The 24,075-nt window shown below is 37.0% G+C and overlaps 1 protein-coding gene across 1 annotated transcript in view; it reads left to right on the top strand.

The window, feature by feature from the left end:
• The window catches only part of MRPL3 (mitochondrial ribosomal protein L3), a 28,425-nt gene extending 5,628 nt beyond the window's left edge, over positions 1–22,797 (top strand). The window contains exons 5-10 of the mRNA XM_085226462.1: positions 903–1,002; positions 2,328–2,388; positions 10,062–10,170; positions 11,694–11,771; positions 12,633–12,710; positions 22,174–22,797. Coding sequence (XP_085082588.1) covers positions 903–1,002; positions 2,328–2,388; positions 10,062–10,170; positions 11,694–11,771; positions 12,633–12,710; positions 22,174–22,323 — 576 coding nt within the window. The 3' untranslated portion in view covers positions 22,324–22,797. The remainder of the gene's footprint in view (positions 1–902; positions 1,003–2,327; positions 2,389–10,061; positions 10,171–11,693; positions 11,772–12,632; positions 12,711–22,173) is intronic.
• The last annotated feature ends 1,278 nt before the right edge of the window (positions 22,798–24,075 follow it).

Genomic DNA, 24,075 nt, shown 5'->3' with positions numbered 1-24,075 from the left:
TCACAACTTTTTAAAAGCAAAAGGAAACACAGCGTGCAGATTTTAAAGGTAAACAAAATTGGTTCTAAAGTTTGGTCTGAAAAAAAAAAAGCTTTATTTTGCTTGAGAGATAATTGCACCAAGCTCTTGAGAAGAGAAAGTCAGTGCTGTGACTGCCCAAGTGTGGCAGCACTGTCAGATGCTTCAGTTCCTTTCTGGAATTCATTTCAAGCCGAATCAACTGCATCGCTTTTTCCTGCAGCCTCAGTTAAGCGTTTCTGGAAGTTCTTGCAATGCCTGACTCTGTTGGTCTGATTTTATTTGTTAATGGGATAAATGTAATTTGTGGTGACGTGGAACTGAATGATTAGCAGCACTGAAAAGGAGCAAATGGTTTTCATAAAATTATAAAATCACAGAATGGTTTGGGTTGGAAAGGGCCTTAAAGCTCACCCAGTTCCAACCCCCTGGCATGGCCAGGGCTGCCATCTACTGGATCATGCTACCCAAAGCCCCATGCAACCTGGCCTTGAGTGCTCCAGGGATGGAGCAAATTTGAATTATTATTTACAATTTAAATTATTATTTAAATTTTCAGAACATTTTGAAAGGAGTTGAAGTCGTGAAAAAGCACTGATACATTTGAATGCGTGTGTTGTAAATGATTGGTTTCCTCCTCATGATCTTACAAATCTTCATTTACCTCTTGTTCATGCAATGCAGCTCTGAGCTAACTACTCAGACAATGAAGTGCAGACACAGGAATTATAATTGTATTTTATAGAGGGTTAAAATATTACCCTCAAGATAAAAATGGAGTATGATGTCTGTCTGGGTGGTGTTGTCCGCCTCTAATCACTTTCTGTGCTCTGAGTATTTTAAGATTTTTTTTTTTCTTTTTTAATGGCTGCTGTTTGTTACAGAAATCAGAGGCTGAAATGGAAATTTTTAGAGAAGCTGGAGTACCAAGGAAGCAGAAAGTTACATCATTTGATGTGACAGATGATGCCATAATTAAACCAGGTAATCTTTTTGATCAGCTGACTTCGATGCAGTCATTTACTATCTGCCTTTTCTTGTAGATCTAATCCAAATCAAAAAGTGTGTTACATTTTTGTTTTCTATGGAATTTTGCCAACTACTGCAGAACTCTTATCTCTCTGTCACTGAGCACAAACAAAGTTGTTTTGTATCTTTATTTGCTTCTAAGGATGTTTTTTAGCAAGGGCTATTTGATACAGTGTTGTAACTGATAAAAATCAAGTCTGCCATGAAGAGAAAGTCTGGAGTAATTAATGGAAGCAAGTGCTTGATATATAACAGTATTTCAGGTTTTCAATGCACTGATTTTTATTGAAGTCAATAGGAGAGTGTATTTTTAATCTGTAACATCCTTCATGTACCTCATCTTACATCAGTTGCTTGCTAATGACAGACATGTTAGCCCAGGCTTGTATGGGTCATAAAATAACATTTTTTAATGCGAGGATTTTTGTTCTTGAGCTATAGGGAAAGTTAACATCATTAATACAGATTTGAAAACCACATGGCATTAGTTGTGGACATGATATGATTAAAATTTCATTTCTTTAATTGACTACAACAGAGTGCAAGCTCTGCTAAAACTGTAGCTCTGTGATTCAGATCTCAGATCTTCAGATTAAAATTCATTTGTAATAAACGAGGTTATCAATTGTGTTTATCTTTTAAATGGTGCTTATAAAAGAATATTGCATTTGGACAAAAAAAAATGCTGAAGGCAAATCTTTAATTAAAATTTTAACTTTGATCAAGTGAGAAATTAGACTTGATTGAGTGATGTCATTGACCTACAGTAGCACTGGTCCTACTAAAAGATCGTGCATAGGTAATTCCCAAGTGGATGTTCTTCTGTTGCAGTCTTTGGCTTAGAAACACCAAGTCCAGAAAAGAGGAGAAACTGCAAAGCTTTTTTTTCTTTTTTTTTTTTTTTTTTTTGACCCCCAACCCCCTCCACACTTTGTGAGGTGCTAATTGTTACAAGGGGAGCATATTCTGTTTTCTTGCCAAGTTTGTTTATTATAAGTGTCTTACTTAATTCTGTATTTGGGGCTTTTTTAATTTTTAAGTACAGCCCCAACCTCTCTTTCCTACTCATCTGAAATGGGGCTAGCAACTGAGAAAGGGGCTTAAGTTGCAATTAGAAAGCACCTATTTCAGTCACTGAGATTTATAAAGAACAAATAATACATGGATAAAAAAACAGAACTCTCTTTCCTGTGACTGTAGTCAAATGTGGATGGCAACGACCGATGCTGATTTGAGTGTTTTGGCACTTGGCTCAAAATGATCTTTCCTCTTCTTTGAAGGTACTCCTCTGTATGCTGCTCACTTCCGCCCAGGGCAGATTGTGGATGTTACAGCAAAAACGTACGTTCCCAGTGTTCTCATGTATGCTTTATCCTTCTGATGGCCTGGTTGAATTCTGCTGCTTTGGCTTGAATTTACAGCTCAGCAAAAGTTGAAATACAATTGCAGTGGAAATCAATTCTATCATTGGGTCAGAAATATCAGACTATTTTTCTCCTCTGAGGCTTTTGAATTTTGACATGGTTTGTAAACAGAAAAATCCTCAACCATTAGGGTTATGGTTCTGCATGTGCTATCTGTCACAAACATGGTGAGTGCTGAAGGGCTTGACACAGCCCAAGGAAGAGCTGCTCATGCTCAATACGGGCCTGGAGGTCAGCAGTGCAGCCTGTGTGATATGTGCAAGTGGGAGGGAGGAAGTGCCAAGAGGCCTCAACTCTCAGCAAAGCTGCCCAGTTTTGATTTGGTGAAGAGATGCAAAAAGATTAATGATGTTGACAGAAAGAAAAGCAAAATGATAGTGACTGCATTTAGCTGGACAACAGAACTGTCAAATTGCTGGATTGTTTTCTCTCATATTCCAGCTCATCTCTTCTGCCAGCAGCCACTAATGATCTTTTTGCTTTAACGTGGGAGGAATGATTTCCTCTCAGACCACAGTGAATGCCAAATTAGGATTGAAGTGGTAGGGGGTGTCAGAAGAGTATCTGGCATCTTGCCACAGGAACTAGTCATGCTTCATCTGTTACATACACGATTGCCATTGCTCAAGAAAAATGAGAACTATATCCATACATTAGCGAAGTGTTTTTGTTGCATTGTGCTACCAAGATAATATTTTCCATTTGATGTTTAATTTTTTGTGCAATGGAGATAACACCAAACTGGCTTTGTTTGAAGTGGCGTCCATTGTAATTGTCTCACACACATATTAGAAATGTCTAATACTACTCACAGGGCTTTGCATATATTGGGGGAAATGGACTGTTTCAACACGGCAGAATAGTCAGCTCTCATATGGCTCAACTGAATATACCTATAAGGGCACCTTATCAAGGAGTTCTCTGGAATTAGCATTTTTCTATGTCAGATTTGCTTATGCAAACTTGCACCTGGTGCATTATTAATTCAGCTTCTAAACTGTGTTCAGTGAGCAGCAGGTGGGAGGCAACGGCTTGTTTGTAAAGCAAAATACTTGCATAATCAGGAATACGAGCATTCCATGCATGCAGAGTGCATGTCACACTTGGTTAATGCAGAAGAGCTTTGTTTTTGTAGAGGTTATTTCCAAGTGCTTAGGAAGGCTTCTTGGCACCTTAAGAGATACTGGTAAGCATCCTCAGAATTCTGATTTCTATCTCACTGTGCAACATTTGAACCTACGAGCACATTTGAACCGTCGAGAACAGACAATGTTCCTGCCTGTGTTCAGTGAATCCATCTCCTCTTGTTAGACAGTATTTTCATCTATTTGTGTGATCCAGTTTTGGAAATTAACTATTTGTACCACTGATACTCGCAGCATGTCATCCTGATGTAGAGATGCCCGGTGTAAAGGGAGAAGAAAAAATTCTTAATCTGAAAGGAGAAATCAGGATTTTCTTTATCATGGTTTTTCTGTTGGTATGATTCCCTAATCGTTCCAGTCTTTGTATGTCTCATATTTTTTTTAAGCCTCCTTCTGTGCCATTCTCTCATTCTGACTGTTACTTTAATTAAATAATAGCCACTCTTCTGGAGCTCTGCATTATATTACCTTGATTGTTGGGACATAATTAAATTATTTGAGTACACTTCAGTTTTTCTTTAGGTATTTACCTATTATTATATTATTCCATATAATATCATCCAGTGTTTGTTAGTCCCATTCTTGGATGGGTTTTGTTTTTATTTTTCAGAATACTGTATTCATCATTCTTAGTTACTGTACATATAAGGAATACAGATTTCACAAAAATATCCAAGAAATGCTTTGATGAAGAATGAACAATTTATCTTGGGAATGATGACAGCATTGGTCTGTAGCATTAGGGCTGCACTTCTGGATAGAAATGAGAATATGTTTGTTGTTAGACTTGTGTCGGGACCACACTGAAGAGGATACATCTTCTCCTTTCTGTAGGAGGAGGGAATCTGTGAAGGTTTGGTCTGTAGGCTGAAATTAGCCTTTACTCTCTAGGGTTTCATTTGTAGAGATGATGTAGGCACTTGGAGGTCAGAAGCCATATTGGCATTTTGAGAAGTTATGTAAGAATATTGTGCTGAGTCACAGCAGGAGGCAACTTCTATTTCCCTGATTCAAACAGTTACGGATTTAAAAGCCAATAATTGCTACCACTGCTAGTATAGTTTTTAGAAATACTTATTACATTAACACGTACTTCACATTTTTGAGATTGTCAGGATTTCTTTTTTATTTGTGAAAAACAATGAAGTGTGCAATGCTGGAAGTCACATGGGTGATCATAGCAATGCTACTTTTCATAACATTATTAATTGCATTAAAAAAAAAAAAGAAAAAGAAAGAAAGTGTGCCACCCCTGTAAGGAGGGAGTATAGTGGGATATATGAATGATATTTAAATGTTTACCAACTGTTAATGATCCAGATGAGCACAGTATTCCTTTGTATGCTTCCTTCTGCCAAGGGGAAAATCAGAAATGTGATCCTTAAACACGATAAGTTTTTTTTTGTTGTTTGTTTGTTTGTTTGTTTTTGGTTTTTTTTTTGTTTTTTTTTTTAGTTCTCTATTGTATGTTAAACAAACTACTAGTATTATGTTTCAGAAAAGACTTGGTTGGTATCTTGGTTAGATTTGATTACCAAAATGTAGGGTAGGTTTTTTGTTTGTTTTCTTGGGGATATCTGCTTATAAACTTTCCTTGGAAATATCATCTTTTGAAATGTTTTGATTCATTTATATCTCTGAAGAAGAGCACTCACAGCAACAAGAAGACTCAGCTAGGGATAGAGAGAGTTTGTTTTTATATGAAGTCCCTTAATTTGCTCAGCACAGTGTGCGTAGCTTCTAAAACTCTGACAGTAGGCGGTGTGTCTGGGAGCTGTCAGTCTTGTTAGTGCTGAATTTTTTTCTTAGTACTAGTCAGCAATTTAAAATCCAGTCCTTAAATTTCATAGTAGTTTTTAAAGTAGGCTTGTCCTCTGTTTCAGAGGTATGTATCAAAAATGCATACTGTTGAGAACTGTGTTTGGCACAGGAGTAAACCTCACAATTCCTGTGGCCTGCTAGTCATTTTTAGCCCTAATATTCTTTAAAATATATAGCACAATCCAGAAATGATTCTGTTAAGGACTGTGCTTATTTGATGTGTTTGAGCTGGCATAGCTCGCCAAATAGGTGGTGGTGTTTCCTTCTACACAGCTCTTCTAGCTTGCTGCCACCATGAGGTACATGAAGGAGAAGTACTCTGTGTTGTATCTGTTCTTCACTGGTCAGGCTTTCAACTGGACCAGTCGCATGCCCCAGCTTGCTCCTCAGTGTGGTACAAAGATGTCCAAAACATGAGGTGGGAGGAGGTGGGACTGGGCCTTGAACTGGTAGCCTGAGTGCTGGATGGAGCATGAATTGGAATAGATTTTTTTTTCTGCCGCTTCTTTGCCTTTCACGTGAACATTTTTTCAAACTCATGAAACGTCAGAAATTTTGTCACTCCAAATAGCCGAACGTAATTATTTTTGAAATGTGCAAATGGTGACTTCTTGTGTGGTTAGTGGCTTTATTTGAGCTTCATGGCTAACAGCATCATCTGAATCCAAACGTATTCTCTGTAGTCATCTGAAATCATTTGACTGAATAGGTGGAGTCCTTTTCCTCTACAGTATCTAAATAATTTTTCTTTAAATCGTCTAAGTTCAGTAGTGTGCCTTAAAGTATGCCTTAATTACAGTGCTTTATTTTGGTACCTTTCAAATGAATGTTGGGTCATTAGTTACTGGCATTTTGCTTCTATCAGACCTAGAAATTGAGGTTTTGTAAGAACTGTGTGGTTGAATTGAATGGCTGCTTTACAGCAGGTGAGGTTAGAACAACTGTGTCTAATTAAACTCTATTTCTAGCTCTACAGAATGATTATTTTCATTTCATTTAACGTTCATGTTAGTTTTGCATATTGTTGCCTGTGGTTCCTTTATGGGATCCCAGCAGTCATGCTTCAGTGGAGCTAAGTAAAGTAAGTGACTAAATTTAGTGTATTACAAAAGAGTACATATTTGATATACTGTCAAGCCTAATGAAGATAGGTCTGATGCATACTTGTTCAGGTATTGTTTTAGTCCTTGATTCAAGCCAAGACAACAGGTAGTAAGTGTCTTATCAAGAAATCTTAACAATGCAAGTAGGATGAGAAATGTTGTATTTTAATGTAAGTTTTTGATAACCATCTCTCAGATACCACACATGCAACTTGATTCTTTCAGAGTAGAATCTAGATGTTAATTCTGTTTGAAATATGGGTCTAGATTAAGGTCCCACTATGCAAAATCACAGTGTTTTTGAAAATATTTTAAGTTAGCAGAACTATACTTAGTAAAAAATTTTGGAGGTGCACCTTTTCTTATACATGTTTGAGTTTGTTTGAAATTAGAATTGTATGTTTACATTTAAGGATTTCATAGAAAAAAAATCTGAGGCATTCCTAGATGAGGTGGTGATGTAGATCATCAAAAGAAAAGTAACTCTGGGAAAGATAACATGTTTCATTGGTATCTTTTACGGGTAGTCCTATTGTATTTCATATATGGTAACTATATGCTATGATCTTTTGATTTTGGACTAGCTCACACTAAGAAATACTTGGTGGAAATGAACTCACAAGACTTATTAACATAATGAGGATGTAGCATTCTCATACTGGAATTTTCTGTTTTGTTCACTTTTGGAAAATATCACTTTTGGTTTGATAATATTTTTTTGCACGTGACTGGTGATACTTGCTGTATTAATTCACACTTAGTAACTTTTAAAATGAGTGAAGAGAGCAGCAAAGCAATCTGCAATTAATTGGTGATAAGAGCTGACAGCTAGCATCTGTTCAGAAGCTGACAACAATGTATTACAAATAATTGTTCTTTTTAGGCAGAATTCAGAAAGTTAAATACAACTTTATACTGGTATAAATCTGATTTTTCAGCATTGTTTCTTGAACAGCATGCATCTTAAATTCTTTTCCTTGCTTATATAAGTTACTAGTTTCAAAACCACTTTGCATTTCATACAATTGAAAGAATGTAAGATCTTTGCACTCGAAGTAAATTTTAAGTGATGAAAAAATTATTCATAATATTTATTCTTTGCATATAATAGAGAAATTGCTACTTGAGAACAGATCACAGACTCATCAACATGGACTCAAGTAGCAAGTATGATATTCTTCTAGAGTGACCAAGGAAGTTTGGCTGAGCTAGTAAATGCCTGATTGAACAGTCCTCCTTTTTACTTGGGTTTAAATAGGTCCTAGCAGTTCCGTAGTGAATTTTAGACTTTGTTTGATTTACATAATCCTGTGGCTTTTATTCTGGCTCCAGCTTCATTTCAGAAAAAAAGACTGGAAAGACCTACATACTGTCTATATAATCGCTTTTCATCTTGACGTGTTTAAAGAATGTTATATACAGCTCCAGAGTGAAACAAAACTAGAGTTCCTTCTTACTAAATTATTTATTAAAAACTATTTTATTTCGTTTATGTAATTTATAAAATTTTGTTTTGAATCATAATGATGATTGAGGGTCATGTTGAGTGGAAAACTAAAGTTCAGAAAATGATAAGATCAAGTTCATTTGTAGGTAATTCAATGACCTTCAGCCAATTCTTAACATGGGAGAAATGAAACTATTCTAAAGAATGATTGAATAAATATGATGAAAGAGCGTTGGTAGTTAGTAAAGCTTTAAACATTAGGAAAAATTCTAATTTCACAATTGAGATCTCTTTCTTGACCTTTATCAGAATATTTCAGATATTGATGACTGTTTTCATATTCCAGATCAACAGATACCTGAGAAATGTAATGTTTACCAGTATACTCTTTTTTCCAGTCTGTACAAACTTTCTATATGTTTTCTTAAGGTTTTGATGTTATAAACTGAACGTGTGTTTAGCTGAAGAGAAGACTAATAGTAGATAAGCATGGTCTATTGCATCATTATATAAATCATTAAACTCTAAGAACTCTTGTGATATCTTCCTCCACTTGATGAAATATTTTCTCAAAAGTCACCTCTTGGATATATAAAAATGCAATCCTGCTAGAAATACTTAATATTTTACTGGAAGGTACAGTATACAGGGTTCAAAATTGTTGATTTCTTAGAAGTGATCTGAATGAAATGAAACATTGAAGTGGTTCATGACTTCAGGTATTTTGCTTCTTGGTTGAAGTTGACAGTAGCGTTTTCTTTTGAAATAGTGATTTAGATGGCTCTATGGTTTTCTATGAATTGCAAGAATATTTCTGCAGCTAAAGAATTAATCATGGCCCCTGGTGTGCTCTCTCTGCTAAGTGCACAGCTGTTGTGTGACGCACTTGCTCTTGGCTTTGGAGAGTTCGCTAATTCCATCTTCCAGTGGAGATGCCAGAAGCAGTCTACTTGGAAAACATGGCTGTAAGAGATAGTTTTAAAGGAAACAATTGCTGTAGGCAAGTAGACCACCAATCAGAGAAGTATTCAAGTGGAAGAGAAGAGAATCTCCTTTTGAAAATGTCGGTGTTTTCAGCAGCATTTGTCTATTTTTCTCTTCACTTTTGTGATCAGGAAAGATGACAAAGTGTTGTCCATAGGTACAACATGGAAGTATGCATGATTATTGCCAGTTTTATTTTCCTGTGTTGCGGTGGAAGGTTCTGATGCTGCAACTACCAGGACTGTGGCATTGGGAAGTGCATTAGCGGAGAAAGGTTCTCTGTAAATTGGATCATCTTGTTACAATAATTAAATGATCAGGGCAGCCACAAGCCCTCTGGACAGATTTTTCCTTTTGGAAACTGACTGTGGATTTAAGCACACACTGTAATCTGCTTTTCTTTCGTGTAACAGTGAGCCAGATTTTCCTGTTGAGTCTCTCCTTGCAGTAAACAGAACTCCAGAGCCAGTAGTTATATTTGCCTCAAATATTGAGGCATTGAAGATGCATTTATTTGATACTTTGTTTTAGAGCTTGTTTGTCAGATGAGTCCAGATCAAATGTGTTAAATGCTTTTACTACAGACTGTGTAGTGAAAACAAGCTGTGTTCAAGAGATGAACCTATTGTAGCTGGGAGAAGAAATGTTCCTTGGTTTATCTTGATGACAGTCCAAGCAGCCATACTCTCCCTTTCTTGACACTGCCTTTCATTAAGTTGTGGTATATTTTGTTATACAGCTGCTTTTGGTTTGGGGTTTTTGTTTTTATGTTGACATTGGTTAAAATTTTTTCATAATATCACATAAGTAACAGCAAGGAACATTGTATATCATTGCAGCATGACTCCTTCATCACACTTCTTACTCTCTAAAGCAACACTGAAGTATTGTACCAGAATATGTTCATTGTATAGATTATTTAAATTGTATAGATATATTTAAAATATTTTCTTGTATCTGATGAACTTTGCTAAAAGTAAAAAGTAAACATTTATAAAATGTTTATGAGTCTGACTTAAAGTATTGTTTATTGCTGGAAACTTTACTGTAAGTCTAACCCAGACTTATTTCTTTATTGTCTTCTTTACAGAATTGGTAAAGGCTTTCAAGGTGTTGTGAAAAGGTGGGGATTTAAAGGTCAGCCTGCCAGCCACGGCCAAACTAAAACTCACAGACGTCCTGGAGCAATATCTACCAATGTAAGGATTCTTATGCCTTCCCACTTTCTGTTGCAAACATTCTCCTGTGTATTTAGAACTACTAACTAGAAATGAATTATCTGCTCTGTGGTAGCAGAGAACCCCAGCTGTTCCAAATGAGATTCAGAAACCTGTATAATGAACAGTGCAGATAACTGTATGAGTATACTGTATTGCTGGTAAGTAGCTGAGCAAATTGTGGTATCTTGTACTGCAGCTGAGAGAAATAGTCTTAAAACTTCACAGAGAATTCTAAAAATCATTTCTGCATTAGAGAAGATTTACTTGTTGTTTTATGCTGCAGGTATTGTGCTGTTCTCTGCAGAAGTAGATGGCTGTACTGTGGAACCCCCAATTGCTTTTGTCACTTACACTGGTTTGCGGAGCTGCTTAATGAGTTCTTTCATCCCAGAAGTAGTTCCTTGGCTTCATAGGCTTTTTAAGCAGACTATGAAATATTTTCATGTTTTAAACTATAAGCAATATTACTTTAAAAAATTTTTGGAACAGATACATTTTAAATTCTGTCTCTGTAATGTTTGCACAACATTTAGGCTGAACTAAGAGGACTTTCTGCTATCTAGCTTTGCTGCAGAATTAAAACCAACAGAGTCACAGTACTGAGCCTGAATTGTCTGTAATTTTCCAGTCTAGTGCTGACCACCTCAGGTGTTTTTGTAATCCTGCCCTGTGCAGGACAGAATTGTGAGCTTTACTGCAGTTGATTTTCTGAAATAAAGGCTTTCCAAGAAGCTGAATAAATAAAGACAATTAATTATTAATACGATGCTATAGGAGACTGAGGCAAAACCCTGGAAAATACTATAGAACTGAAAATTATTTAACTTATTCAATTATTCTTGCCTTTTTTTTTTTTTTTGCTGCTTTTTATTCTCCAGGCTATTCCCAGCCAAGCAAAAATGTGATACAAAAATTAAGCAATAGCAAGAAGTGTCATTTTGGATTCTGAAGAAAATACATGCTTTAAAAAATCCATTGTACCTAAGTATAATGTATAAAACTCATGGGTTGGGTGAAGGGAGAAGTTAAAGTTTGTCTTAACTATGGCAATCTTCTAAGGCAGGACTGCTCTGGAGCTCTATTGGCACCCACAAGTATTTTAGGCATGTTTGCCAGTTGCTATTGGCTGCCATTTAGATGAGAGTGGTGTGATGACAGCGGTTTCAAAGAACTGCACCTTATCTTCTTTTTCACTAAATGAATATATGGGATGAGTGAATATTTTGTCTGAATCTATAACAATTACATATTAAGCAAAGCTAGAATCCCTTAGTGGTTACAGCAATGTTATTTATAGTGGCTTTATGGTTGAGGTCAATTATTTCAGAAAACACACAAAGTAATACTTAGCATCCAGCAAAGTAAGGATTAGCATTTTAAATGCTTATCAATATTACATGTTTTTAACATTGTAAATACCAGCATATTTTCCTTGCTGCTACTCTCAAGTTTTTAGGAATACCTTTTGCAAATATATAATTTTGAGGTCTGTTTTTATCTAGAAAGTTTCCAGAGTTTTCCCTGGAAAGAAAATGCCTGGTAAAATGGGTAACATCTATAGGACGTCTTTTGCATTAAAGGTAAGTCTGACTGTACTACAGTGTGAATAAGGTGGTTGCATCACCAAGCAGGTGGACTTAGCTGTATGTCATGGTGTACTGTCTGCTGTTTTTGCCAGCAGTAAGCTTATTTGAAAGACAGTAGCAGCAAACGTGTGTTCCTGTCTTTTTGTGTCTTACAAAGAAGATGTCTGAAGTTTGTTTACATGTACGTAGTCCAAGGGGACTGTGATTTCAGATGACTCTTCCACAGCTCTTGTTTTGCACTCTGTCCCTAGACCTCTGCCTCTGCAATAGAAAAAGCATGAGGCTTCTGGTGTCCTTCAGTGAATATTTTCATGCCATTCCGCCTGTTCAAAGCCTATTACATCTACTGTTCTGTCTCTGCCATCAACCTCTGCAGTTTGCACAAAAAGCATATTAGCCTCTAGGCTGCGACAAAGCGTGCTGCTGCCTTCTAACTAAAACTAATGATTCATAACTAGAAAACATGCTTGTTCAGTTGAGCACTTCATGGAACTTAGAAACTGACAAATGGTTGCAATAATGTTTGCATGAACATATTTGTCTTAATTTGTCACATAGGAGTTTTACAATGGCTCTTAGTTGTTAGGGGGGAAAAGAGACTTGGGAGTTTCAATTGGGCTGCCTTAACCTGCCTGACTTAAGCCCCTTAAAAGTGTTTAACAGACTCCTGAATTAGAAGGCTGTGCACTCCAAATAGCGTATGGCTGAATGTTGTGGCACATTAAGGTCTCTGCAGAACATTCTTCTTCCTCAGAATACCAGCTCCAGTTAATCAGTTTGTGCTTTGCTCAGCTGCCATTTGTAAAGCTGGAATAAAAATGAGCTCAGTAATGTTATGGTTTCTTTGTCTTCTAGGTGTGGAGGATCAACACAAAACATGATATTATTTATGTACATGGCTCTGTTCCAGGTCACACGAATTGTCTGGTGAAGGTATGTGGGCTAGTTTCAAGTTTCTAGTGTTAGTGGCTGCTAAGCTCTATTCTGTTCTGTTATTAAAACAGGGAAGAAAAAAAAAAAAAGAAACATGGTTGAATGCAATCATCATTTCTTTAGAGTTCAATCTTGTACTACTGAATTAAAAAGCAAGTAGGATCAGCTCTTTGAAACAGTGGTTAATAGGAGCAGTGGATCACTGCTTAAAAAGTTCATTCTTAGGTTTGCAGTAGGGTTGTGCATTTGTGTAGCATGTGATAAGCCAGCAATTACTGGAATTCAGGGTAAGTGTCTCAGGGCTAGGTGCATCCTCTTCTAATTTGAGTCAGTAGTATGTTGGTGAAATCTCCAGAATGTTATTTAAGGGCTGTTTTCATGAACAGAATACACAAACACAGCAAGCACTGCCTTAAAAGTTATTCCAGGCACTCACATACATGGCAGCACTTAGCTTTCTAAGAAGTAATTGAGACAGCTTGAGATCACAATAATGAGTTCCCTTTGCAATCAGTATAAATGTATCTATGACATTTGACAGAATTAATTGTTAATTGCTAATTTTATGGAGAGCATTTTAAGATTATTTAAGAGAAACTGAAACAGTGAGAAGTCTGTGTTTTTACAATGTAAATAATTTACATCAAAGCAAGGCAAATACTTTCGAAGATTTTTTTTTCCAGAATAGATTTTTCTTCCTATTAAGTATATTCTACACATTTGCAAATCAATTCCTTGTAAGTTGTTCCTTTTCTGACTTAACATGTTGATATAAAATATCTCTAGTAATGTTGATTATAAAGATCACCAGATATACAGGCATGTTTATAACAAATATAGTTTAAAATCCTCAAAAGTACTGTAAGGATTTAAATGATCTTCCTTTAAGTGATCTCTTGAGAAGCTACAGAGTTTAGGAAGTTCTGATGTTTTGAACAAGTCTATTATGTTCTTGGACTATTTTTACCATGAACGTTTCTGATATGTATTGTCTGGTTGTGGAGGAGAAGTCCACAGTGGCTGGGCATTAGGTAAAGTAGAGCTAGCTTCAGAATAGGTGTTTTACAGCAAAATGTTTCTTTTTGTGTTTCTCTCATTGGAAAGCAGGCCCTTTTTCTGAGCAAGACATGTATGAATTGCTTTGATTGTCATGTCTGCTCCAGGCCTGGATAATGACTTTACACACTTCTCTCCCAAGATTTTGAAGATCAAATGGGTAAACATGTTCAGGAGAAAAACTTTTCCAGGGGAGCTTTTCTGCAAAATCCCTGTGCACTACATAGGTGACATAAAATTAAGGCTATAGTTTTATTGGTTTTTCATTGGTCTATCAAAATGAATGACCTAGTCTTCAGCTTTGTTCTAAGTATCTTTGTTCAGCCTGAGACTTGAAACTGATGGATAGCTTTACATTAATTTGAGGTTTAATTAAGTGTGAATTTGTTGTCAATCGTATTTTTAAATCACGTATGTATACGAGCACTGTAATGTAGCTGAAAAAATGATTAACATTTGATGCCCTGTCCTTATTGTTTGATCTTAATAGTACTCTTAAGCAAGAACTAATTGTTGCAAAAGGTTGTGCATCTTTGTAATGCTGTTAAAATCCGTCCACACTTAAATGGTCCAGTGGCAAATGAATGTACCCATCTCAGATCTCCTTCCTGCAAAGATGTGTTTTATGAAACCGTTGAGACTTTGAATACAGTTCTTATTTGTACTAACTAAAGACTTTTATTCTAACTAGACTCAGTAGGTTCTTCGTTTTTCAGGTTTCTAAGTAAGTTAAGAGAAGAAACACTTATTGAACATCTATAATATAACCTGTTTTTATACATATTTATGTATGCCATGAATCAGTGCTACCTTGTTGATCAGACACTATACATTTCTGTTTGGAGAAGAACTTACTGGAAATGTGCTTTCTTTTATGATTAATCTCTTCCACCTTTTTATTTCAATTTCACCTTTTCTTTGCTAAGAAATTACTCTTGCTTTGTCTGGAACATATCCCCTTTGCCAGCTTGGCTTTTCTGTTTTTGTTCTGAAAGCAGTCCTGCTGTTAGCTTAAAAAAAAAATGCTTGAGGCAGCAGTACTGCCATTTTCAACAAACTTGTTGACAGGAGACTGCTGGGCCAAGCCATCTGAGCACATCCAGTAAACAACTGTGTTGACATCTGTAATGTGAAGAGGATAATGGACTTTGATTGTCGGGGCAGTCTACTGCATTAATAGCTAAGAGCTTGCCATTTCTAGTGGCCATTTCTGTTCAGTTCACTCACCACAGATAATGATTGGAACTTTATCCTAATATCAAAAGTAAAGATGGCTTCATAGCTTTTTTTCAAGTGATTTCCGCATTATTATTACTATAAAAGATGAGGAAGAGGCTGAGGTACTCAATGCCTAATTTGATCTGTCTTTAATGGTCAGAGCAGTTATTCTCAGGGTACTCAGCTCCCTGAGGGGATGGGGAATAGAATAATCCTGCCTGTAATTCAGGAGGAAACAGCAATCTCCTGCTCCAACGAGACTATCACAGAGCTATGGAGCTGGATGAGACCCACCCAAGGGTACTGAGGGAACTGTCAGAGGTGCTCACCAAGCTACTTTCTATCATTTATCAGCAATCCTGATCAACCAGGGAGGTTCCAAACAACTGGAGACTGGCCAGTGTGATGCCTATGTACAAGAAGGGTCAGAAGGTGGATCCAGGGAACTTCAGGCCTGTCAGCCTCAGTATTGAAAATCTTATAGAGCAGATCATCTTGAGTGCCATTACACAGCATCTACAGAACAGCCAGAGAATCTGGCCTAGACAGCACGTGTTGGTTCTTGGAAGGCAGGTTCTGCCTGACCAACCTCATCTCTTTCTATGACTGGGTGACCTACCTAGTGGCAGAGGGAAGGGCCGTTGATGTAATCTACCTAGAATTTAGTAAAGCCTCTGTCTTGCACTTCATCTGGAGAAGCTGACAGCGTGGAGAGGTGTACTCTTCACTGCATGAAAAACTGGATGCCAAGAAGGCCAGTGCCGTCCTGACTTGTATCAGAAGCAGTGTAGCTGGCAGAACTAGGGAAGTGATTGTTCCTCTGTACTTGACACTGATGAGGCCACACCTCAAGTACTGTGTTCAGTTTTGGGTCCCTTACTGCAAGAAGGACATCGAGGCCCTGGAGAGATCCAGAGATGGGCAATGAAGCTGTGAGGGGTCTGGAGCACAAGTCTTGTGGGGAGCAGCTGAGGGAGCTGGGATTGTTCAGTCTGGAGAAGAGGAGGCTCAGGGGAGACCAGATTGTTCTCTACAACTGCCTGAAAGGAGCCTGTGCTGAGGTAGGGGTCAGCCTCTGCTCCCAGGTAACAGTGATAAGATGAAAGGGAATGGCTTCAAGCTGTGCCAGGGGAGGTTCAAGTTGGGCATTAGGAAGAATTTCCAAAAGAGCAGTGAGGCAGTGGCACAGGATGCCCAGGGAGGTGGTGCAGTCACCGTCCCTGGAGGTGTTCAAGAACCGTGTGGATGTGGCACTGAGGGACGTGGTCAGTGGGCATGGTGGGGATGGGATGATCCTAGTGTACTTTTCCAGCCTTAATGATTCTGTGATTCAGAGTGACACAAAGCACTTTTCTGACTGCTTTGCTGTCTTTTAGTTTGATGATCAGAGTCTGTGTTAATTGTACTTGTAATATACCTATCTTTTTTCAAATATTTCAAGTCATAGTTATCTGAAATTTAAAAGTCCAGTGTCTTCAGATATGGTTTTTGGCATACATATTTCAGAGTTGCAGCTATTTGCATTATTAGAAATGAAGGTTGAGGTAGAATTAGGTATTTCATCCCTTAGGGCTGTCTGACTAACATAGTAGAATATGTGAAGGAGCTTGGCCAAATTGCTGCAAACTCAGACTTTCATGGATTTTTTATTTTAAAATCTGTTTTGAGATGAAGGTACAGTACTCATTTGTGGTGGTTTTTAGTTTGTTTTGAGTATTCCTTCCATGTTTGTTGTTTTGTTTTGTTTACATACAGACTTTGGCTTTCTTTACATTGATGTATAGCTATTTGTAGCTGAGGAGAGAAATCATAGGATATTAGCTTTCATTATAACTGTTAGTTGCACTAATACCTGTCTGTAAATAGGTAGGAGTAGTGTCTGGGGGATGTGAAACCATCTGTCTTTGAGCTCAAGAAGTGAAATATCACATAATACTCTTCTCTGTCTGCCTCTCAGAGGAAAGCATTTTTTGTTCAGTACCCACTCTTTGTTGCTTGGTAACCATTAAAATCACAGTGCACCTTAAAGCATATATTTATTTCATGTTACATATTTTTGGAAACTTAGTGCATCAGCAGATGGAGATGAAGCACTTAGATTTTTTTCAAGTTTCATTATCAGCACAAAAGGTGCAGAATATGGGGATCAGTGGATTCCTGGTTTAATTAGAACACAGTTTTCATTTGATATTGCATGCTGAACCATAAAGTTAAATAACTGACACAAGTAACGTTTCTAACCAACTGGAAAACCAATCAACAAAGCTTACTTTAGCATGGATTTCTTTCTCAATGACAAGGTCTAACAAAGTTAAGACAAACTATCAGCACTGTAGAATGTGTGGAATTTTTTGTTCGTAGTGTGGTGTTGCAGAATGAACATCAGTACATTACTGTGTTGTGCCTACTGATAACCTCCCTCAGGTAATACCTGTTACTCTTGCTGTATCTTTTTAGATTATAGAACCTAGAGTTAACTACTGTGGTACTGATTCTCTGGGGGAAATAAAGCTAATAGGTTTAGTTGGTTGGGTTTTTTGTTGGTTTTTCTTTTTTTTTTTTTTGGTTGGTTCATTGGTTGGGTTTGGTTGCTTGGTTTTGTTTTTCTGGAAGCTTATGGTGCTTGCTTTTTTTTATTTTTATTTTTTTCCCTCCCATATACATTATCAGAAAGTTGTCTATTCACTCATTCAAGAGAAAAGCATAAGACTAATCTCTTTTTTAAGTATCTCCTTTCTAACAGAGGGGATGTTGTAATATTGTATATTACACTACTGGATGCTATGGTTTAGGTTTTATAATGTTTTATACATTACCTATTTTTAAGACACTTAGTTTTCTTTGTATATTCAGTGCCAATCACTATGTTGATTTTTGCAAGGTAGAATTAAACTTGAAGCATATCATTGCTTTAGTGTAGTACTGTGTTTGAGCTAAGAAACAACTTCTCAGCCTCTTACTGCTTCTTACATTTTTCTCTTTACTAGAAGTTTGTAGAAGTTTGCATCCTACTTATTTTGTATCTCACTTGCCAATATTGCTGACACCTGAGTTGGGTGTGCTGTGCTCAAATTGAGGAATTGTCGGAACAGTGTCATTCCTTGATCTCTTTCACCTTCCCTGTCCTGGACCATGACAGATTGGTGCGGGGATTTTCTTTAAGGCCAAATAAGGCAGGTCAGAAGTGGTTGTAGTTCTTGAAATCTCTTTTTTCTCTAATTGCAAATAGCATAGAGCCTGAGCAAGGTAACATATGACACCTGAGAAGATTACTTCTAACATTCAGTATATTGAAATACATTTTCCTGTCTGGCAAACAGTTTGCATTCTTGGCTGTGGTGGCTAACACAGCCTGTTTAAACTGCCAGTGTGAGTTGTGACTTCAGCATCAAGTTTTAATGCCTGCTTAAGACCGTAATACTTCATGCTGATAGACTGCTGAATTTGTGTTTGTTTATACTACCCATATACTACCCATTTTGCTGACTCTATATGGGACATGCATATCTGCAGTTTATTAAGTGTCTGCAAGCTCCATGACTGTTTTAAAGATACAGTGACAAAATCATGACAAAGTCCAATTTCAACTTTCTCTAGAGCTTTTCTCAATAAAAAAAATAACTGGGAATATACTTGTATATTATGTATATATATATTACTATATATATTACCTACCTGTAGAATAGAATATACAGTAATATACAATAGAATATACAGTAATATTAGCAGTGTTTAAGCAAACCAAGTGGTTATGTTATTTTGAGTTATAGAGTGAATGCTGATATGGATTATAATAGCCAGTTGGGCACTGAGCACAGCTCCATCTGTGAGTAAAAGCTAGATCCACTCGATTTTAATAACAGGGCATTAACACTTACCCAGATATCATGGGATTCCCTGTTTTCCCCATTTTTTTCCCCTTATTTTTTCTTTCTCAGAGGAGGAGAACAGAAAGGGCTCAGTGCTATCAGTTGTGAATGCATTGGTTTTATATTGCCTGAAAGCCTGAGAAGAGTGTTTCTTAAAGGTTTAATGATGACACACCTAAGAATCGTAGATGTTATTTTGTAGGGCCTGCAGGCAGTTATGAGAGAGGTTTGTATGTTGATTATTTGTAAATAATTGCAAATCTATTAGAGCCTACTGCCTTTCTGTAAGAGATTACCAGAGCAATTGCTTATGTAGCAGTTTCAACACAGAATGTAAAAAATATTTTACGGTCTCTGGGAAGGAAGAAAGTGAAATATTACTTGATACAGTTTTGGAGTCTTTGCTGTAAAGCATTGTTTTGCAGTGGGATTGTGACTCTGAGGAATAAGGTGAAAGACATATCATTTTTCCCTTTATTAGGGCTGTTCTCAGAAGATTACTTGGATAACTGAAAGAGCTGTGCTGTGTCACATAAAAGACAGTATTTACAGAAACAGACATAACTGCTGATGCATTCTGTTTAGCTTCTTTATATTATTGTGAAATTATTGTGCAGAAATTTGAGCTATTACATATAGAAAATTTGGCATGCTGCATTATTCATAAACACAAAGCAAGGAATTCTGTAGAGAAAATAGTTAAAAATTGTACCATGTTTTAAGATGCTAATTGGAATTTTCACATGTAAAGTGAATTTGTATTACTCTTTTGACAGGATTAATAATACCTTCCTAAGAACTTTTGGAAGTTAGAAGAGAGAAAGAGGGAAATTCATTCAGTCTGATATTGATGCTTTAATATGATGCTTCAGGATGTTTCGCCTGACTCTCTACTTGCACTTGAAAGCAGAGAACATAGGAAAAGATGAAAAAAGAGCAGTATTTTTTGCCAGTCTAAAAACATGCTGTATCAATTACAGCAATCAAAATACAGAGTGTATAAGAAGAAAAGAATTTTATCACCAGCCATGGTTCATACTTCTGGGATCTGTCAAGAGTCTGATGAGTTTAGAAGGGGTAAAATGAAATGTTACTGTATGATGGTCTGTTGAAAATATCCCATAAGAATCTTAATACTTGAAGTATTCCCCTTATCACAAAAAAGCTACTATCTACCACCTGATGTTAATACGTAAAATACCACGTTGAGGTTGAACAGAAATCTTAGGTTCATTTAGATAAACTAAAGTAGGACAAAGATTTGAACATTGAGTTTGCCTTCAGTTAAGAACAGACATCTTACTCTAAGTCTTCAGATTTGCTTTAAGAAAAAAGAAAAAGAGTAGAAAACAAACATTTAAATTCCTTTTTAGGAATTTAAAACAGCCTCTAATGACCTCACCTGTGTCTAACACCATATGTCTATAATGAGAATAATCCAAAGTAGCAAAAAAATAGACATGAAAAGTACTCTATGCAAAAGAAATAAATAAGGTATCAGAAATAATTTATTTTTGTCTTCCTAATATACTGTAATCGTTGTAGAGATCGTGTATACTTTTGCTGTCTTCCAGGAGAGAGTTAGCAAAGAAGTCTTGTGATGTGCTGTGGGATTAGGGAGGAGGAGAGAAGAGGATAAGGGAATAATAGTAACTAGTGAAGTTATTAAAACATGTTTATCTAGTAAAAGAAATGATAGCAGCATACTGAATGGGAAAGATGACTTCTTGGCCACAGCAGTTTGGGTGTGTGTCTGGTTGTGTTGTGAACTCTCTGCAGTTGGAACTGCTGCAGCAAAGGTCTTTGGGCTTTGACCTCCACCTGGATTATTATGTGTGGATGTGAACTCCTGTCTGCCTCAGGTACTGGTACTTCAGTAGTCATGTGTGGCAGTTGACAACTAAATAGATGGTGTCTGGTAGAAGAGGAACAATCTAAGCCTTTCTCCCCCTTATTCTCAGCAAAATATTTTCTTCTGTTTATCAAACCTGCACTTATAAAACTGTTAGAACTTCTTTGGGCAAAAAAAATAAATAGCAGTTTTCCAGAAGCTGAAGTTTAAGTCAAACCTTTTGTGTACTTCGTCTGCAGGAATCCTCCTGGACTTTGGCTAAGGCTCAAGTAATAGCTGATATGAATCTGGTAAATACGGGGCTGTCAGAACAGAGCTGTCAGCAGGCATAAAATTGTTTTATTTAATTTCTGCTGTAAATCACAGTTCTCTTATTTGAGGCTTTTTCCAACCAAGTAAGAACAAGCTTCCTGCTCTCAAGTCCAACAAAAAAAAAAGAGATGGGGGTGAGCAGGAGAAAGAGAGCTTATCTTCACTATACTAAAATTTAATCTTGTTGTACCTTTCTTTAATCCAATTGAATTTAGTGCCTGAAAAGAGATTATTGCAGCTCCAGGAGGAAGAGCATATGTAATGATACAGAAGTGAAGCATTTTATTATAAATGAAATTTCATTATTTGAAAATTTGTAGCTCTTTTTTCTTTGGAGATACCGCTCCTCTATCTTCTGCCGCAGACAAACTGCCTTTTGCTGATAATTCTAGCTCCTAATTTTCTTCAGAGATGGGAGTTTGGGGGGTTAGGTTTTAAACCTTTTCGCCCTGTAGAGAGGTCAGTAAAGGAAAGTTATTTCTCTCTGGCACTGCAGTTCGTGAAAATTAACTTTCTTAAGGGCTCATGTTCCACAAACGTGGGCACTGATTCCTATGGGAAGAAGTCTACATAGTTAATCTGCAGTCATGGAGCAGCTCTGCAGTAGCCAGAGGGAGTACTTACAGCACATGTGTGTATCTTTACAAAATCAGTTGCCAGAACTGCATTGTAAATACAAAAGCATGTCTTGGCTGTTGAAGAGGACGATTACACTGCATAATATAACTTGGTATGTCATGCAGGAAAGCAGTGTGGGATATAACACAGTTAAACGAGTCCTGCTTACCTTCACTTAACATTAATAACATTTTAAAATACTGAGTAATGCATTCATAAGAGTAGGAATTGATTCTGTCAGTTTGGTACAAGTGATAATAAATTCTCCTTTGGTTCTTTTGGTTTTATTTGCTTCGGTGGTGAGTGGGGTGAGGCTGTGTTTTCTGTTTGTGCTTTTTTAACTCATCAGTGACTAGGTTACAAGCTGATATTAAAATAACTGATGATTGTATACAGAATCCTTCAGATAAGCAAGTATAATGTGAATGCTGTCGTTTTTGCTTACTCATGCTAGATGACTTCGTTAATTTCTTGTGCACTGCTGTCTGAAAGTCTTCTGTAAGATTTATTAACCTTCCATTTCCTGCCTTGCTTTTAGGTCAGAGATACAAAACTGCGTGTTTACAAAGACTGCAATAACAACCCTCCTTTCCCCACGTTTTTTGCTGATGGAGATGAAAAACTACCAGAAGACTTGTACGACCAGGACATGTTCCAGTTCACAGATCCATCGGTCACATACACATAATGTTATTGACATCTTTGAAAACGTGGAATTTTGTTATTTTTATGAACTTTGCAATGCTGTATAGAAGTAAACCATTGAATTGCAATCTAACCAACTGACCTGGACATTTCATATATTGCTGTTTTGGTCAGGTACAAATTTAAGATTATTGATAAATCAGCAGGTTAGTCTGAGGGACAGGTTGCAAAGCTTATCTCCAGTTTGTCTTCAGTGATCTTTTGTCCTGTGCCACAGATTGTAAAAACTTAGAGACTTCTGGAAACTATTGAAGATGGCTTTAATTTAGTTTGATCTTCTGAATATTACCAAACTCTGTTTGTCCTGTGTGGAAACTAATCTGGCCAATTCTGATCGGTCAAAAAAAACTTTCAGATATGCTTTTGCATCTGAGGGGGTGAATAAATCAGATACAAATCCAACTTAATAAAGAATAGCTCAGAATAAAAAGGAAAAATACACTGATTTGTAGCAACATGGGCTTGTTTCATTTCTTTTCAGCAGAGCTCTTTCCTTTCGCATTAATGTTGTTTGAGTTGAATTAGCAGATACCCAACAAACTTCCTATAAGAGGAATCATGTCAACCACTGTCTGTCTCTTCAGAGAGACTGTGTATGGCAAGGAGGAGTTCAGGTGGGAAATGCTCAGTAACAAAGAATCACCAAGACTGCAGTGGCCACCTGTTTGCCACCTTCACTGATACCTTCTTCACAGAGGCTCCCTTGCATGTTCTCGGGAGTCACATCACTGCATCTATGATTGTCTCTGCCTTGGATTCTTGTGGTGTTACAGGAGAGCTTTCATGAAACAGGCCAAATGCAAAGAATTTCTCTATGCTAATGATTAGCTTTCTCCTACTCTACCTTTTAATAGCGGGCTTCTCTACGCTCTTTATTCTTCATGTGATTTCCTGTTTATAAGTCTGGTCTTCTGGAAACTGTAAATCCTCTTGCACACAGAAGCAAATATCTGTGTAACTGTCAGGATGCCATCTGAACATTTATTTACAAGCCCTACAATAGTTAAAGAATTTACATCTCTTGAGCTACTATTGATATTTTATTAGTGCTGTCTGTTCATCTTTGCAGCTTCATTGCAAGTTGTCACATACCTTAAAAAAAACATCCTTACTGATACCAGTTTAAAAGTGATGTTCTTGTCTTTATGAAATCTCTGTCAGTCCCTGAGGTTATTTTGAATTTTTTGTAATAGCTTGAAGAAATCCCATACTATCTTAAAAGAGGCTATGTGATCAGGTAAATATCTACATTGTGGCATACTCTTAGTTGGATTCAGCCAACTGATTAAATCGATAACAGCACTCCCTTCTGCTTCCCCTTCTCTTCAGTAACATTGGCTCTGCAAGTGCAGGCATCTCACAGCACATGTGATTCAATAACCCATACACTGTAGCAAACAAGCAGTGGTATGCAGTGTTTTGGCTGCAGTACTAGCAGTGAGTGCAATCTGTCACACATACAGGATAGTTGCTGTTTCCCAAGATGTTTGATCTTCCATCTCCTGTTAATACAGCAGAGTTTAGAAATTGCAGCATTTCGATACTTGCTGTCAAACACATGTAGATCAGGAGATTTCCAACTGCCTAGTTTGTGTCCTGCTCTGGTTTATGAGATAATTCTGGTGGACACAAACTTTGCATGAGGAGATCAGTTCATGTGTGTATGGAAAAGCATAACAAGTACAGGAGAATTGTGAGTATTGTGCAGGAGCTGTTGAGCTGGACTTGTACTGCT

This window comes from Meleagris gallopavo, chromosome 6, assembly GCF_905368555.1.
Source record: "Meleagris gallopavo chromosome 6, MGAL_WU_HG_1.1, whole genome shotgun sequence".
Taxonomy (NCBI): domain Eukaryota; kingdom Metazoa; phylum Chordata; class Aves; order Galliformes; family Phasianidae; genus Meleagris; species Meleagris gallopavo.
This window is presented reverse-complemented; position numbering and strand designations above follow the sequence as displayed.